This window comes from Melanostigma gelatinosum (assembly GCF_949748355.1).
Source record: "Melanostigma gelatinosum genome assembly, chromosome: 17".
Classification (NCBI taxonomy): Eukaryota; Metazoa; Chordata; class Actinopteri; order Perciformes; family Zoarcidae; genus Melanostigma; species Melanostigma gelatinosum.
Window position 1 is genome coordinate 21,397,879 of NC_136650.1, and position 19,080 is coordinate 21,416,958.

The 19,080-nt window shown below is 45.4% G+C and overlaps 1 protein-coding gene across 1 annotated transcript; it reads left to right on the forward strand.

Moving 5' to 3' along the window:
• Positions 1-1,261: 1,261 nt before the first annotated feature.
• On the forward strand, positions 1,262-15,099 carry shisa7b (shisa family member 7). The gene is made up of 8 exons (XM_079287832.1): positions 1,262-1,860; positions 3,025-3,267; positions 3,423-3,539; positions 3,807-3,952; positions 5,766-5,828; positions 8,187-8,408; positions 12,557-12,932; positions 13,671-15,099. The coding sequence occupies exons 1-8, from the start codon at positions 1,514-1,516 to the stop codon at positions 14,152-14,154; spliced, it is 1,998 nt and encodes a 665-aa protein (XP_079143958.1). The 5' UTR covers positions 1,262-1,513; the 3' UTR covers positions 14,155-15,099.
• Positions 15,100-19,080: the final 3,981 nt, after the last annotated feature.

The window sequence follows — 19,080 nt, forward strand, 5'->3', positions numbered from 1 at the left end:
TTTTGTAAGAACACGACCTGAAGCCATACTGAACACCAGCCATACGCCTCACGATGTTTTAGGATCTCTCCGACACAGCAGGTCTTCAAAGCAGAGCTTCAGGGAGTCGATGAGGAACCCGCCGGTGAGGAGAACCTCAAGTTCCACGCGTTTGAGCGGACGCCCGCTCCCCCCCCCCCCCCCCCCCCCAACCCGCGCCGTCGAGCGCGGTGGTGATCGTGACCTTTGTCAAGTTCCCGCGTCGTCTCCTCCGCCCCCCCCCGCACTCCCTCTTGTGTTTGACGGATGAATCCGGACATTTTCATGTCTGTTCTGTGGGCAGAACCTCGCTGCCCTGCTAGAACCGGGCCCAAGCCCTCCTTCGTTCTCTTCTGTTGGGCCAAGCTGAATTCAGAGCAAAGACACTCGCACAAGGGCTGAACGCACATAAACTCTTCTGTTTCTGTCGTCGTTTGTCTCACCAGTTCCCTCGCTTTTGATCACTCTTTGGTGAATGCCTTGACATTATTGAACTTTACTTTTTCTTTCTCCTTCGTCACCATTTAACGCTGCTCAACGTGCATTGAGCAGCTGTGTCGGTCAAACTTCTAAATTCACTGTTTTTAAAAACCAAAATTTCAAGCATATTGACCTTTACTGATTCTCTTCCGCTAAATCTTTTGAGAGGAAGAGTTTGTTTCACGGCAAATTGTGAGCATGATGTAAAAAAACGAAATAGACATAAGTCACAGCTTGTGCCAAATTCAGACCGGCTTCCTCTGAGATCTCTGAAGCTGTCAGCACTGTTGTTTACAGGCTCCAGTGTTCGATTTTTCATCGATAATTTTAACATAAGTCGTCCACGCAGGACGACAGAAGTGCCAAACTCACACAAGAATACGTCCAACGTCTGATCAACTCCATCAAACGTGACAAAAAAAATCCAGTTTACGTCCAACGCTAAATGTTTACAGATCACATCTTCATCCATCGCAGTTTCTTACGTAACATTCGTGCCGTAAACGTCTCCTAGACAACGCTTGGGTAGGAGACATACGACCGTCTAAGGAGTTTAGTTTCCTCATCTTGTTTACAGAAAATGTAAAAAAAAATAAAAACATTGCTGCCTGGTTTTGAAGATTTTGGCCCACAGACTGTAAAAAGTGTCAACCGACAGACCAAAACCAAGTATCCGACACCTGCTGCCATAAAACACAACCACATTATTCTGTATTTATAATCAGGTTTCATTAATACTGATCAGTTCAGAACTACAGGCAGTTCCTATCGGGCCTAGAAAACCTCTGAAAGACCTCAATGTTTACAGAAGCTGCTTAAAGTGAAGGATTTGTACACGGAGAGAAACGCCTTCATGACGCATCGCTGAACTACAAGAGACCCGTTGCTCCTGTGCATCGTGAGAGAGGAGGACTTTTCATACCAACGCTTTTTATAAGTCAGGAGGCCGCCATCTTGGATTAGGAGCTGTTCAGTTTTTTTTTTACAAAGGCTCAAAAAAACTTGAAAAAAAACAATGAAATCTTTTACTTCAAGAGGGATGTTTTGCTCGTCCCTCGTTCTCCTGCTTTTCTCCGGCCTCGCCGCTGTTGACGGCGACGCCAGGACCGACGGTGATGCTGCTGCCGGCGGCGGCAAAAGGAGCAACGCCTTGTTCCTCCTGACCGGCTACAAGCCGCCGCCCGCCGTGCCAAAAGCGGCCGAGGACGGCGACGACCCGCCGGCCTTGGCCGAGCTCCCTCCGAAGCCCCTCCCTCAGACCATGTTGCCGAGGAACATGACGGCCGACGCCCTGAAGCCTCCGCTCGGAGCCGCCCAGGTGGCTCCGCCTCCCAGACAGCTGGTGGACGTGGACGTGTGCAGGTACGACTAAGCCGCCACTTCCTGTTGTGTGGCGCGAATCTCGGTCTGCTTTTGAGTATTTAATGCAGACATGGCAACAACTTTCCAATCTGCTCCCTGAGGAAAACCCGTGAAAATGTGTAGAAATCGGCAGGTGAGCGGTGTGATACAAGCCAAGGCTCCCGGCGTCTCCTGTGCAGCCCGATGCATCTCCATGTGTTGATCACCATAAAACAACGAGGCGCATCATGATTCTCTCTTATTTGTTTTATTTATTTATCTCCTCCCGCAGCAGCTCTGATCTCACCGGCGCTTATATCTCTGCACTGAGAGGCGTCTGGCTGTTGCTAGGCAACATGTAATCAGCTCTAAATCTTGTGTGCTGGCGAGCGCCACACACACACACACAAACACACACACACACACACACACACACACACGTTCAGGAGACGCAGCACCAACAGCAATAACGGAGCCAGATTTGCGCTCGTCTCTGGCGATTCGTTTGAATCTTGATGTTTTTATTTTAACGTCGTCGCTCAGATGACATCACAGCTCTGGCTGCTCAGTAACGACGACTATTAGCATTTTCCTTCGTATTTTGACCTTTCACCCCGCACGCCTCCAGTTGGAAAGAAACAGCGAGATGTTGTGAGATGTAGAAGAAATGCTCTGAGCTTGTTCACTGTACAAAGATGAGATCTCTGAAGCTGTCGGCACCAGACCACACACACACACACACACACACGCACACACACACACAGAGTTACATGAATCTTAACTTTTTTTGCAACATTATAAAGAGGAGAAAGAAGGCTTGTCATAATAACAGAGTTTTCTCATTTAGTTTACAGAATAAACATTCTTGCCTATTTGGAAGAGTTGATAACGGCCGTTCACACAAAAGTAACGAGAGCGCAAAAGCAAGAAGTTTCATCGGACTCTAATGCAAACTGTTGGGCTGACGTCTGGCAGCGTTATGTAGATATTATCTGTCGTGGAGTCCTCTCCCAGTTAGAAGGAATCCTCACATGCTGCTTGTAACGGCAACATGTCCATGAAAGAAACGTGCCTCCAAACAGAATTAACCGATGAGGCTTAAATGTCATGTTTTGCCATGCGAGTCATGTCCAGTAACCCAGAAGAGACTTTCCTTGTTAAAACCTCCCCGTCTGCGCCCCACAGGGGTTACTACGACGTGATGGGGCAGTTCGACACCACGTTCAACTGCTCCAAGGGCAGCTACATCTACTGCTGCGGCACCTGCCACTACCGGTTCTGCTGCGAGCACCAGAGGAGCCGGCTGGACCAGGAGTCCTGCAACAACTACATCTCCCCCGTGTGGGCCGAGACGCAGGGGCCCGTCACCGTCAGCGCCGGGAACAAGCGCGACCCGGACTTCGAGACGCTGCAGCAGCAGAACAGCAGGTCAGCGCGATTCAGGAAAAGTGCGGCGATGGCGGGATGAGAGACGTTACAGCAGCCAGTAGTACCCTAGAAAACATGACCGTAGAAGCATCAACAACATGTTTTGCCTCCACTGTTGCGCTCAGTCAGCTGATCTTGTTTGTCGTTCTTCACAGCACGGCCTACGTGATCGGCGGCGTGATCTCCTTCACGCTGGTGGTGGCTGTGGGCGTCCGGATCGCCTTCAGCAAGGTGGCGCGTCGACCCCGCAACAGAGACATCAACATGCCCAGGTGAGCCCGCGGGACAGCTGTGATGTGTTCACCGACTGTTGGTGATGTAGACCCAAGTACAGGTGTTTTAAATGGTGCTAGAGCTTTCAATAGAGCTGGAACACTATTATACTGCCAGTTTGTTTGATTAAACTCTGCAGAGTCTCAAATATGCAGACGAAAGGCGACTCTTCCTGAGAATAAAGGATGTGATAACGTACAAGTCTTTGCATGTTTATGTGCTGATTGCATTTGTCTTCGTCCTCTCTGTCCTCATCCGTCCATCAGGTCGCTGGTGGACATCTTGCGTCACCAGTCGAGCCCGGTGCAGCAGGGAGAGAGGAACAACTCGGCGCTGTTGACCGCCATCACCGCGGACGGACGGCCGTCCAAAAACCACTACACCCCCGTCCTGCAGAGCAAAGACAACCGCAGTAAGTCGCACGCGCTCCCGTGTCAAAACAGCAGAGTTCAGGGGGGAAAACACATCACATTAATTCTGCAAATGAATGGTGTCACGTCCCCACTGAGGTGGAGGGTAACTGTGTAATGTCGATCTTCAGTTCGGTGTGACTGAGGAGTTATCAGACGCTGCCGTTTACAGAAGTAAACGAGTCCGTTTGTTTTACGATGAAGCCAAATTAGTTCATCCGTTCAAGGAAATGATGCCCAATGATACTTAGAATTGTTTATCATGTGGATTCACCTTCACGTGTTCTGTTTCTAGACCAGATCACCACCACATGTGGTAAATAATCTGGTTCGTATTTATTTGCATGAATAATGAAACGGATCAGTTCTTTCACTTATGGAATGTTTGTATTAACGTTTAAAAAATGGAGTAAAATTGATATCAATTCTGTCCCAGAAAACGCTTCTTTTTTTCTTATTTAAAGTATTACTTTACCCACAAAATGTACCTTTTCTACAGCGATGACTCACCCCGGTTACCTGTCACTCCTGCAGAACGCTTTGTTTTTCTCTCGTGCCTCGACGGCGAACGGAGAAAATACTTGATGAATTGACGCCATTTACTTCAACTCATCATCGAATGTGTTCGCTGTAGAGGCATGAGAGAAGTCACGATGACTCGGGGTGAATAATGGTGATGTTCGCCCTCAAATGATGTGCGTTAAAGAAGTGTTCACGTCTTTGTTTCATTTGACTCGTCCTTATGATCCTCAGGCTGCCGTCAGCTTTGTTTCTGATGAGACTAATATAAGTGGTGGATCATCAGTGTTGGTTTGTTTTCTTGTATTGTTACAGTCCACACACACACACACACACACACACACACACACACACACACACACACACACTTCTCTCTGCTGCTCTGTCTCTCTCTGCTGCCACCGTCTCTCACTGAACAAGCGCTCTCCTTTCAGTCTCTCCAGGATTTGTTTCAACAACAACAAAATCAACCTCAAGGAAAATGTTTCGTGCAAACAAAGATGTCCCGGAGACGGGGCAGCTTTTGGTTTCCGAAACTGAAAATGCGGTTGCCGTTCGTACTCCTCTCATATCTTGAGTAATTTGGATCCTACGCAGTTATTGTCAGCTTAATAATGACAATGTGACATAAATGAATCAAAGCTTTGTTACACTATTTAAGAAATATTCATTTCTGGATGCACGTTTTGCTGTTTGCGTTCCCTTTTTTAAATATGTTAAAAAAAGGCCAAGAATTGGCAACTGTTACTGTCCAGCCCTGCAGAAAGTTAGATGTTTTGTTTGTGTGTAACTACTCTTATCACAGACACACAGTTACAAACATGAACTACATTCTATCATTCTATGTTCTATGGATTGACTTCAACATCAGCACATTAAAAACGCACGGAAACTGACTTTTTGCACTTAAGTCTTGATCATAAAACTGGATATTAGGTTGTTTAACATTATTTTTTTATATCATGCAAACAACAAACCGATTGGATGAGTATTTCAAAACTTCTAATGGAGAATAAAACACATTTTAATCTCCTCCCTCTCTGTGGTTGCTGAAGACATTAAGCTGCTTTTATGTCAATCAGCAGCTCGATTGAGCTCATCGTTGGAAACGTGTGTCAGCAAAAGCAAAGAAAGTAAAAGCCGATTCCTGGAGGGACCGTCTGTCTCTCCCGTCTCTGTCCTTCTGCCCTCTCTGACACATATGCTGACTCGACACACACACACACACACACACACACGGGGCTCTGTGCCTCTGGAGTGGTTGTCCATCAGTTTGTCGGCTCTCTCTCTTCGCAGCTGGGAACTTGCCCCACCACTTGCAGGGGTCTGCCTCCAGCCCCAAACACTCTGCTACCATCGGTAAGCCTCGTGGTCAGCAGCACGAGGAAACCCACGGCCTCCCTGTCTACCACGCTGTCTGTCTGTCTTGTTGTCCGTACGACGGCCTGCTGCCTGCACTCTTGGAACGGCTGTGCCATCGTCAACGCGCCTGCTGTTTGGCGCTTAAGAAGCACGGCTGTGTTGAACGTGGCACGTCTTTCATAAGAGTGCGAGCTGAAAGTTGTCTGGCCTGCCCCTCTGCTTAATGCACCACCAGCCTGCTTCCTCTTCTTCTTTCTGTGGAGCAGTGATGTGCAACTGTGCGCCTCACAGCTGACACGACACATTACCGCAGCTCTCGGCTTCAGTGAGGTCGCTGCACCTTATCTAAGTCTGTTTTCCAGGCTTTGCCCCAAGAAAACAAGGAAGCAATGCTAGCACGAGTGTTTTTATTGTGTTGTACTCGGGGAAAAATAAAGTAGAAATCATCAATTCTGGTGCGTCCAACACGGCTGCCACAGAGAGCTGGATAGAGCTGTGGAAATATCACGAGTGTGAAGGGAAGTACGTTTTTAAGGAGTTTCAGTGCCAATTATTCCGAACCATTACACCTACATGTGTCCCTCGGGATGGATTACACAAGAAGCCAACGGTTTAGAATACAAACCAAGTCAGAGTACAGTTTTAATGTGAAACAAGTTTTCATGTGCTGTAAGCAAAGATTGTCCATTGTTCAGTCAGAATCCTCATATCCTCCCTCTTATTTAATGACATCATCTCATAAAGCCTACACAAACAAATGATGAAGTCTTTCTTACGTACGGTATTGCTGGAAATTAGATTTGTGTCCGTTAGATATTTTAGAGGCATTGCGTCTGTGTTCACTAAAAGTACTGAAATAAACTTATTTTGTAGTTCTGTTTACACCAAAGGGTTTGCTTTTGAATATGAAGCAAAAATGAAAAACAAATAGCAAGGATGTTGTTCTCTGAGGTTTATATGTCGGTTCATCAGCGCTGTTCTCGTTCACTCGTTCTCCGATTCATTCTGAAAAGCTCCAGCGAGGTTTGGCGACTTTAACGTGCTCCTCGTCCTCGTCTATCTTTACTGTTGTCCTCTCTTTCCTGTGTTAGATAATGTTGATGGAGGATACAAGAGCAGAACACTTCAGCCCTCTGACTCAGATACTGTGCAACACTCTGGAGTTCATCGTTTTTCACGACAGCCTTAACAAACCTTTCTGCCAGCTGTCGTAGGTGTTCCATTTAACATGAAAAGAAATCTGTTACTGTGCACTCTTGGAAATGACCGGGCTAATTCTGTATAATGACACTGGAAAAAAAACAAGCTCAACATTTGATGCTTTTATTTTCTCCCTCGTGCTTTATAAACCGTGATCTCACAGCTAGCATTGCTTTTATTCCCCCCCCCACTGTGTGTGTGTGTGTGTGTGTGTGTGTGCCCCCTGGGTGACGCTTAACAGAGACATTATTGGCCGTTATTGCCCATTACTGTCGATGGTGAATGACCAGTATGTCCAGCAGTCATCTTAACAAGATCGCAGCTCATAACATTCCCGCCCTGAACGGACTCATCGATTGTGTCTCAAAGACGGGAAACAATAAATGGCCAATTTCTTTTCCCAGAGTTGCGTAATCTTTAATCACTGCTTTTATATTCTCACTTTTTTTTCTCAGTTTTATGGCAGCATGTCGATCTCAGATGATACTTTTTATTTTTTGCTTGTTGTCCCGAGTTTTTAGATGTGCAGATCCGTCACACGTCGGCTCGGTCAAAGTGCCGTCTGTCTGTAAACCTGCGGACTCGTACAGCGTGTGATGTAACTGACCTACATGTCCTGCCCCTCCCCCACACTGCTAATCTTACATAAGACAAATCATTTTTATTTGTATCGATCAATGTGCTGCTTTTGCACTTTGCATAAATGTGAATGTGTTTGTGGACCCCCCCCCCCCCCCGCCCTCTCCTCGATGCTATCAGTGTATTTCTATGTATTTACATGTGGCTGATATGTTTGTGTTGGAGCCTCAGATGAACAGTACAGAGCTGTATTTATAGATGGTCGCCATGGAGCTCGGAGACACTTCCTGTGTTTACTGATCATTAACCAGCTTGTTTCTTCTTCTCTTGTTCCATCGTCCTCCTGTCTTCTTTTTACTTCCTTTTGGTCCATTTCTGTTCCTATCTTTTTATTTCTCTTTATTTTCTCCCCTCCCTTCCTCATCTCTTCTCCCTTTTTCATGCTCCATCTCTCTTTTTTCTTTCCTTTATCTTTTCCCTTTTGTTTATTTGTGTTCCTGTTTTGATTTTTATCCTCCTTCTTCCTCACTTGCTTATCTTCTACTCCATCTCCTTTTCTCTTCTCCCTCCCTCCAGAGCGAGGCACCCGTTTGAACAACACCTCCCAGCTCTCCTCTGGACCCGCCCTACTTTCAGGTAAAGGCGGCGGCGGCGGCGGCATGATCGGTGGGGGCATGAGGCACAACAGCAGCCACCCGTCCTTCTCCCACTCCTTCCACAACCTCGCCCAGCTGCCGCCGTCCTACGAGACGGCCATGAAGCCGGAGATCAACCGCTACAGCTCTCTGAAGAGGCTGGGTGAGCCGGGGAGGGTTGAAAGATGGAGGGATAATCTTTAGAGAGACTGAGGGGGACTTATTGATTGTTCAGGACCACAGGAAGTCTTTCAGGTGATGCAACACACCAGGTGGCGGCCATGTTGGAAGTGCTCTTGTGCTTCAGTGGCTGAACTCAGTCGCTGATTTATTCTCACAAGGTGTGAATTACACTCACGGTTCATTTAGATCATTTCACGTCCAACACTTCACATCATTACTTTGAAATGTGGCTCTTAAAGTCCCAGTCAAACTGATTTAAATCAAATATTTCGGTGGTTAAAAAGGCTTTTTTTCATTTCATCTCGACTTTAAGAAATTTGTGCTCTGATGACGGCAGCTGTAGTCCGCTTGGAATCACAACGGCTACAATGGTCTCCAATGGAGACCCAGAGTCCATCCATCCATGTGTCTTCCTCATCCTGGTCAGGGGTCGGGGTCCCAGCTGACGTTGGAGGTCGGGCACGTAAACACCGATAACCGTCCACGCTCACATTCACCGTTTCGATCAATCAGCCTGAAGCTGCATGTCTTTGGAACGTGGGAGGAAGTCGGAGAACCTGTAGAGAACCACCGCTGACACGGGGAGAACATGCAGACGCCACACAGGATCCAGCTTCTTGCTGTGAGGGGGCCGTGCTGGTTACCACTCCACCATATTATGTGGTCGTATTATAAAACTATATATATGTATTGCAAAACTTCATGCCAAAAACAAAAGGTAAAAAGCTCTGTTCTGGTGGAGCAATGAGCAGGTGATGTAAGTTGTGTATTCAAAACTCAACTTAGTGTTTGGAAAATCCTAAACATATGATTCTACGCCAGCAAAATGTATTTTAATCAAAAACACGTTACTCTTCTGGTTTTTAATCCATTGTGTGACTGAGGATTTGATAATTAAGTGTTTTCATTTGAAAGTGGACTACAGGGATTTTGGTGTTGCACCTCCATGAGACAGATTTCAAGCCCCCAAAACACCAAATCCTACACTTCCCATAATGCAACTGCCCTAGCTGACTGGAAGCCAGCTAAACTATTCTCTACAAGCCCACCAGCTTTCTTTCCAGGTATCTCGCTCTCTTATTTTGAGTTCAACTCAAACATCCATTACGGCAGCAGGCAGGCATGGCCGACAGGAGATTTGTGACTCAGCTGCCACCGAAAAAAAACAAATAATCATCTGAATGTGTAAACTGTTTCTGCTGAACAGTCACAACAGGAAGCTAGACAAACTGAAACATGAAAATGGGGGGAATTAATGGAGGGATTGGAGCAGACAGAGAGTGATAAGGATGGAGGACAGATGAAGAAATCAAGGGGAAGGTTGTGAAATACCAGGAGGGACAGAGAGATGGAGTTGGGGAGGAAGAAGGGAGGGGAAGAGGAGGAACATGAATACAAATGTGGAGAAAGAGTTGACCAGAAGACAAGGATCAGGGAGGCGGCAAAAGAGCCGACTGGCCAAATAAGGATGCAGCAGGAAGAGAGGGAAAGGAAAAAAAAGATACCCATGAAGATAAGGAGGAGAAACGAAGGGAGAGGCGGTGAAAGGAAGGAAGGAAGGAAGGAAGGATTGGAGGGAGATGTGGAGATAGGGGGAGGGGCGTTTCCTCCTGCTGGTCTGCAGGGGCCCGGCTGCCTTCGACAGGGAAGAAAAGCCATTTGAGGACTGCAGGGGGAGGAGAGTCGTCTCTGCAGGCTGAGTGATGGATGGTTACTACATGGGGATCGTGTGTGTGTGTGTGTGTGTGTGTGTGTGTGTGTGTGTGTGTGTGTGTGTGTGTGTGTGTGTGTGTGTGTGTGTGTGTGTGTGTAATATAATGAGGTAAAAGTCCAGATGAGTCTCATTATTTCCATTCAATCAAAAAGGAGAAAAAAACAGACGAATAATCCCCGCGGTGCTGCGGTTGGACCTTTCCAGAGGTCGTCCCCTCTTCCTCTTCCTCTTCCTCGTCTCATTTATAAAACAGCATCTCTGTCGCATTCACCGCAGCCGTCCTGCAGCTGTTTTTAGTTTTTTTGAATGGACGTCACCGTTTTAGTTTTTGCAGAAGAAGGGAAGAGCATCTGTTTCAATCACTTAACCGTCTCTCCTTCACATGATTGCACTACTTCAGATGATTGAAGACACAGTTTTACAGGCTGTTTCTCCAACAGACGTGCAGAAACAACCATTTAAAACATGTTTTAATAGGTACAGCATCGCCAAGATGAGAAAACAATCGGTTCTGTGTCGTCCTGTGTTTCAGCACTGCGCTTCTCCGAGTCTGATCGAGGATTCAAAGAGCGTCGTCTGGACTCTAACGACTTCGTCCAGGATTTTCTGTTTGAGAGTTTTTGCACGTGGCACAATTCTTTTTTTATTTTTATTTTGTATCCTCCCTCTGCTCCGTCATCGGGGGGGCGAGAAAGTCCACAGTTCATCCAAGTCCACAAGAAGCCATCAAGTGCTCTTTGTACAGACGTTATGCAGTCACAGAACTCTTCATATTATTATTATTATTATTATTATTATTATTATTAATAATAGTGATAACGATCCGCACGCAGCGACGGAATGTGGTGATGAGAAATCAGCACGTTGTCTCGTCCAAGCTCTTATTTTTCTTTATTTTTTCCCTACACTCTCACTTTTCATGTGTACAAACATTTGCAATATTTAAATTTCCGATGTGTACGTTCAACAATGTCATTGCTGATGTGAAGGCTCCTTGCATAGCACATTTTATTTATCTCTGACACCACTTCAGCTGATGACGGTGAGCACTTATGTCGCAATACGTGTGATGATAGAAGTTCAGGGGGAGGAATTTGGATTGAACCATATTTACCCAGCTCCTCCTCCGCCTTCACAAACATCACTTCCTTTGCACCAGAGGACGTCGTCTCTCAGAGTAGAGCCACCAGTCTCTTGAATGCTTCAGAGGGAAAATGTGAAATCATTCAGTCACACTTCTGATTTTAAGAAAGAAAAAAAGGAGAAACTCAAACGTTGTCGTTGCGACACTAAAGAGAGCACCGCCTCTCTCCAGCTGCTGAGTCCTTTTTGATGAAGTTCCCCTCACGGAGCTGCAGAAAGGACACCGATGAAGGGCTTCTTTGTCCGCGGTCGGCAGCCAGGGACGGAAGAAACCTCGCGATAATTTGGCCTTGCAGGTGGTGGTGGGGGGGGGGGGGCAGTAAACACAGAGAGGGGAGAGGACATGAGACAAACAGAGAGAGAGTAGATGGAGGTGAAAGAGAGACGAGGGAAAGAGACAAAGGAACAAACAGAGGGAGAGAGGGAGAGACCTGAGGAAGAGGAAGCGAGGTGGCTGGTTAAAGGTCATGTTTAAATTGGCTCTTGGGGAGCTGCTTCCTTTAGGGAATGCTTTGAAGGAGAAAGTGGACTCCAGCTATAGAGCAGAAGGCATAGAAACAATGTATTTCACTATTAATGAACCTCAGAAACTCTTCAACCCGCACCGTCTTCTCTTCTCCCTTTTTTACTTTGTGTCTCTGCTTCTTTGTTTTCTCTGAAAGGGCCTCGTCTCATTCTTCTCACATCAAACCCTTTAGCTCTTCTCTCTTCTCCTCTGTTCTGTTATGGCTCATGCAATGTACATTGTTTGTCTTTTGTCTCATCGTCTCCGTCTTCCTGTCCTCTGACTAGATCGGCTCCATTTCATCTCTCGCTCTCTCTGTTCTGTATTGTTCTCTCTCCTGTGTGTGTTCTGTATTGTTCTCTCTCCTGTGTGTGTTCTGTATTGTTCTCTCTCCTGTGTGTGTTCTGTATTGTTCTCTCTCCTGTGTGTGTTCTGTATTGTTCTCTCTCCTGTGTGTGTTCTGTATTGTTCTCTCTCCTGTGTGTGTTCTGTATTATTCTGTATTATTCTTTTTTTTTCGGTTTACACGATACGAAGACTGACTTATCTTCCTGGTGTCTCTCTCGTGTCGCTTGTGAGATCTGCCCGTCACCCGTGCATCATTACCTGTCTGTTGCACCTCTGTCCCATATACACATTACCTGCCACCCTAATCCACACTGCCACCTGTGTACCAATATAAACCGATGTAATACACAGACATCAGTAAATCGAATAACGAAGTTATTGATCAATACTACTCTCGTTCTCTCTTTTGCTGAACCAGAGAAAGAACTTGACGAGTACTCTAACTACTACAACTCCAAGCGTCGCTCCAACAACGCGCCGCCCTCCTTCTACTCGTCGCAGCACTACCTGCCGTGGGGGGGCGACTACACGCTGGGGTCCAGAGGCACGCTGCCCCTCCACGGCTCCCGGCCCCGCCTCCACGTCCCCGCCTCCACCCCCAACCCGTACCCGCTGCCCGCCCAGACGCATTACACCAGCTCCTCCTTCGACAGGCCGCCGCGCCGCGTGCGCTCCCAAGACCAGCTGCTCGGGGAGGGCAACACGCTGTCCCGCCTGTCCAAGAACCAGCAGCACCAGTACTACAAAGCTATGATGAGCAGCAGCAGGAGCTCCAACCAGCAGACGCTCCGCAGGTAAGACACGGGATGGGAGGGCAGAGGGAAGACGAGAGATCATAACAAGAAGATCTCAGTTTAATTTCGTTTTTAATGAAAGGGTCTGACAAAACACTTGACCTCTTGTCACTCCTGAGCTCCTCCGGTTGTTCCTTACTAAATTGTCTCAACTCAAGGTTCACTTACTTGCATGTTCTGGAGTTTTCAACCAGATCGCTGGCAATTCAGATCACTGATAACAGGTTTTACATGCAGGGTTTTATAATATATGAATATACATTGATATATTTAGAGGTATAAAGCCAGGTTGCATCAGAAGGTACAACATAAAGTTACTGTTCAAAACAACATAAGTACTACACAGGAAACCTCGTCATTGAGGAAGATAACTACCAGTACTTTGATTCAAGTGTTCATAGTGTGCTGTATTTTAAACAGCACACACAATCAGACAGTTATAATAATACATTTTGCCATATTGATATAAATCACAATTTGAAAACTGTCACTGTTATGCTTTTCTTCTGATAGACATATTTTAATGTGTAAACCTAAAAACTTGTACAATTTGTTTGAGATTCTTGATAAAAACAACAACATATTTTGTTCAGTGATAATGTGATTTGCTAATATAATAATGATATTGAAGATGAATTCATGATTACATTGAATTAAGGCTAAATATGGAGCTGTTATTCAGGGACTTTTACGAGCATAATTTAACAGTAGAGAGGATAAACTGATGTCTGGTTCCAGGTCCCACGAGAGGCTCCTGGTCTCCCCTGACCGTCTGGAGGACCGGCTGATGATGGGCCTGATGATCGGAGGAGGAGGAGGTGGTGACAGAGGCGACAGAGGCGGGATGGTGCCCACCATGGGCCGGCTCAGCCACCACCAGAAGGCCCAGTCGCAGCAGAACATCTGCGTCACGCCGTCGATGGAACGCCACCACATGATCAAGATGAACTCTCACCCGACGCCGGGCCACGACCACGACCGCAGCTCCGGCGCGATGCCTGGCATGGGCATGTACGGTGGCTGGGACCCCCACGGGGGCAGCGGAGGAGGAGGAGGCGGAGGAGGAGGCGGAGGAGGAGGCGGAGGCGGAGGCCACTCCAACGCCCGACGGATGGCGTTCGCCAGCAAGAGGCAGAACACCATCGAACAGCTGCACTTCATCCCCGGAGGCGGAGGAGTGCAGGGACTGCGGACTGGGAGTAAGAACGAGGTGACAGTGTGAGAGGAAGATGAAGAGTGTAGAGAGGCGAAGGCTGTAAAGAAGCTGAAGAGGCATTCAGTGGGAAGATGAAGTGGAGAGATGAGCAGGGAGAAAAAAAGGGAGGTTTGAGCTCTGGCTGCCTGCCCCCCCCCCCCCCCCCTTCATAAAACAAAAGGTGGTGGAGGATGACATTAATCTCACCGTGAGCAAAGCCAACTGATTCTCTCCGCGTCACTTGTGTGTTGAAAATAAAAGAGAATATTCAGCCATTCTTTGAAAAAGGGAAGACAGAAATGTCCACTTAAAAATAGCAAAAAAAAGAAACCTCCTCGTACGAGTGCAGTCTAAAGGCTGCCGGGTATCCGCTGTGACTTTTATTGAAGGATACCCGCTGAATCAAATTTGTCCTTGAGTTTTATTGCACTGTCCTCCGAGTCCTCGAGAGCTCCGACGGAGTTCATCTGTCTTTTGGATCCACTGTGGATGACGGAGAGCGCCGGGGCGGAGACAGGCGGGTTTGCTTTTCTTTGTATTTATGAAAAAAAAGTATTTAAAACCAAACGAGTTGCTTTTGTATGAAACTAACCTGATGATGATAATAGTATGAACATTACTGAGCCCTGTAAGACGTTGTGTATACTTTGTTTAATCACATATTTATCCTTCAGCCGGCCGGTTTGTAACTAGGTTGATCTTCTTTCTCTAGTTGTGATTGGACATGTAAAAGTATAACATCCTCTGCCAAAAAATATCCTTACTCGATTGCCTTTATGGCTCAATTTACTCTTGATAGAAATACATTATGAACCATTTTGGAGGTAAAAACGAGACCTACATCGACACAGGCTGCTGTGTCGATGCAGGTCTACATCGATAAAGGCCCCGTCACACCAGCATTCAAAAAGGCAACATTTTGTGGCAAAATCTGTTCTTTTCAATGAAATTGCTGCAATTATTTGAATGAATTGTTCGAAACCCCAGAGTTGCTTCTCGGGACGCTTTTCTACATGCTTATGATGGGTTAAATGCAGAAGTCAAATGTCATGTATGTGGTGATGAAAAACCAAACGAAAGCTACAGACGGATCAACGTCGCTGTGCCACTTTCTGGAGTGACCGGGCCTTCAAAGTAAAATCCACTCTGCGGTATGATTTCAGCTTAACTTTGTACAGTGAACTCTATATCTATGAAACATTGTGCTGTGACCCATTGAGTAAAAAACAATCTGAATCAGACCGCTCACGGAGGAGAACTCACCTCATGCAGACTCTGACCGACCAAAACGTCCCTCAAACACTGTTGTCAACTTTTTGCATTGTGACTTTTGCAGCGAGTCGAGGGTTTCTTTGAGCCAACGATTGGCGCTCGACGAACCCTTCTAGTGCTTCTACGATTTCCACGTGTTTACCTGCACGTCGAGCTGCTCGCCTCGTATGAAGGGGGGGTGGCAAGGGACACGTCACACCAAGGGCTATATACCGAATTATCTTTGTGTGTCTCTGTACAGCGGCTGCTTCTCATTTTCATTTCCTCTGCGTGTCGGGAGGCATGCTCGTGCATATGTTTGTCCTTTCTTTTTTTCTTGTGTAGAGAGAAAATAAAAACATGCAAGAAGATGCAAAGCAAAGGACCTTTTTGTGTAAAAACACACGACCATGATTACTTTTTAAAGCTTAAAGGCGGCCATGATGCAACCCTGTCTACAACAAAATATGTTCCCATAAAACTAAACTGCACTCGTATTTCCTCCAATATATGTTTCAAACACATGAACCACAGACTGAGTATAACAAGTAGACAAAGGCATCATGACGTCACACCCATTGGTTTGTGGACTGACGTTTTGAAGCCTGGAGTTCGGCATTTTGCCTGTCGCCATCTTGTTTTTTGCAACCAGTGACCGGAAGTGACCATATTTGGACTGAGGAGTGACGTAGAAACGTCTGATACGTCTCTGATGGAGACATGTCAATCAATGTGTAGCCCCGCCCTAAAGCATCCCCTGCTTTATGGTCTGTGTGACTCTAAATGGACCATAATGTACTAAATGAACATCATGCTGTATTGAAGAAGACTTGAAACTTGAGATTGAGACATAAACTCATGTTTACAATGTTTACTGAGGTAATAAATCAAGAGAGAAGTAGAGTCATTTTCTATAGACTTCTATACAACCAGAGGAGTCGCCCCCTGGTGGACATTAGAGAGAATGCAGGTTTAAGTCATGAAGCTTTGGCTTCACTCTTCCCACCTGCGTTGAATGTTAATAGAAACAAAACGAAACCCGCAACATAACGACTTGATCAGGTTTAGTAAAAAAAACATTGCGGTTTGGCTTAAAATTACAACAAAAGTACTACTTGGTTATGTTTCGGCGACAAAGACATTTCCTTTGAAATGTAATTCACAACACAGTTTTGTTGCATGGGAACGTTATTTTTAGGAGACGGAGCTGCCATGATGTCATATTGTGTACCTTTTATTGTTTTTCTGGCTGTGAGATGGACCTTCTAGCCTTTCAGGCTGGATCTCTCCTTAATGTGGTTTTAAGGGACTTGTGAGGCCTCGTTTGAAGTTTTCAGCTTCTCCTCGATAAAGACGGGACGTGATTGATTACTGAGCGAAGCTTCCTGACGGCCATTTTCAGTCTTTAACTACGATACATGTGCTCATGGTAATGCGTTATGATCATACGTGTAAAGATGCCGCCCTTGATCAGACGATGAACGCTCTTATCCATTTTACTCAAACATTTTTAATTCTTTTTTAAAAATCTCTGAATTTGAATGTGTAATCCTGGATTTTTCACTCTTCAAACTTTCTCATGGAATCTAAAAAACGAAAAGAAGAAAAAACTGACATTTGTATTCTCTAAACAAACAGCTGATGGATGCAATCAAAGAGGAAACCGCATGTTGGAAGGCGATGATGTCATAGTGCTGACTTATGATGTCACGCCGCGTATGTGTGTGAATGTACATGCGTCCGTTTTAATTTGTGTGCGTAACTGTCTCAGTGTCTTCTTCTTCTTAGGAATGCTGAAACCTCATTTTTGACCAAACTTCGGGTCACGAAGACGATTTAAAAGACCCGAGTCGCCGTCGTTAACGTGTTCATATCAACTTGTGATGACTTTTTTATTTTTTTTAAAGGCCTGTCGTCGTTTAATTGAAGAAAAAAAGGGACAATGATCAATCACAGCTTTCCTTGTTGAGCTACCTTCACCAAAGCGAGGACTTTTGAAGGTGTAAATGATCGAAGGCGTGTTACATTGTGTCGAGTTGTTGTTGGTATTGAAATGGAAGTGAAACAGCCGAGTGGCTCGTTTTGTGACGTCACGAATCACTCCGTTGACGAGTTTGTGTCGCTGCTGAATATGTATCTGCAAAGAAAGGCGATTTTGAACAACCAGAACTTTAAGGAGGCACAAAAAGGTGAACGCACAGTATTGGCGGCGTCTTAACAGTTGCATCGCAGTGTTTTTTGTTGTTGTTCTTTTGCTGCTGAAGAGTGTCGTGGAGGAAAATGTATCGTGACTTGCCTTTGGCTGACTGGACTGGACAGGCTCCGTGGTTTTTACAATGAAAACATCTTTCAACTTTTAAAAGAGAGAGAGGGGGGGGGGGGGGCCCTGACATGTAAGTGATGTGAAAATTCCGTTGTATTTTTAATGTCTCATCTCTCCTCATACCTCCAAAGGTCTGATACAGATGTTGTAATCCACGTTCAGTTCATTGCCCCACTGATAAAACTGCGTGTGTGTGTATGAGTGTGTTAACCACTGGGGGGGGGGGGGGGGGGGGGATATTTGTATTCTCAAAGCTACTCTGCATACCTCAAATTGTATGATACATTAATTTATTACTGGTACATCCCCTTATACGTCTATTTCCAAGAATATCCAAACAAAGGTCTCACAGATGTGCAACCCTGTTTATCGGTGATCGGTTTTTGCGTTTGTAGAAACCATACTGTTTAATTGATAATAACAATTAAAAGAAATCCCACTAAACTATGTTTCTGTCTTTTGTGATGAAATTTTACTCTTTTTTTTGACAGGTGTTTGAAAAATGTGAGGATTTGCTGCTTTTTTCTGTTCTTTGGGTTTGGGAGTGTTGACTTGACAAATTAACTATTTTTAACACTTTTTGTGACATTTTAGACAAAACAAATAGTTTTGTCGAAGAAAACAATAGCTAAATGAATACTAATTTCATTAACCCTATATTCACGGTGTAACAGCATGGCTTTCAGGGCAGCAGTTTACTATTATTTCATAGATTTTTACTCTAAATTGTCACAGAAAAGCAAGAACTAGCCTTCAAACCCTCCAGAAGCCCAGCGTGATATGTTGAATTCCCAGTTTTGTCCGGCAAACATGTCCGACAGTTACAAGCCTATAAAATTGAGTAAAGCAGCAAATTCTCCCATTTGATGAAAAACAGGAACAAGATAATCTTTAGTGACGTAAATAATAAATAGACTGTCTAAATGATGAAGAGGCTGCTGCTGATCGACTGATTGATTTATCGTTTCATCACTAAAAGCTTTAATATATTCTCATTCAATCAAACTGCCCCAAAACCACAAAATACTGTTCTATCTAATTGAACACATTTTCAATCATCTTTTCATGAAATTAAATATAGTTTCCCAGAGAATACAACAGACCCACACTGTGGTTTCAATGGGAGTCAATGAGTGGAAGAAAAGTAAGCTTGTGTGTGTCGATGCCAACTATTGTTTCTGGTGTTTCTGGCTCTGCATAAGGGAGCAACACCTCCCCCCCCCCCAATTATTAAATTCATTAGGGCCCTTAAATTAAGAAAGTGAGGAGAATCCCAGGAGAGAGAGACCATCGTTATTAAGGCGGATCGACACCTCGTGTGCCCTTTAAACTGGGTTTGATGCCACACTTTAAATGTAAAATATGTAAGAAGTGGAGAG

What these genes read in the sequence shown, in the direction of transcription:
- shisa7b (XM_079287832.1), top strand. Translation starts at nt 1,514, where the DNA reads ATGAAATCTTTTACTTCAAGAGGGATGTTTTGCTCGTCCCTCGTTCTC. An exon ending in GTGGACGTGGACGTGTGCAG is followed by an intron (nt 1,861 to 3,024) that starts GTACGACTAAGC and finishes TGCGCCCCACAG; the next exon opens with GGGTTACTACGACGTGATGG. An exon ending in CTGCAGCAGCAGAACAGCAG is followed by an intron (nt 3,268 to 3,422) that starts GTCAGCGCGATT and finishes CGTTCTTCACAG; the next exon opens with CACGGCCTACGTGATCGGCG.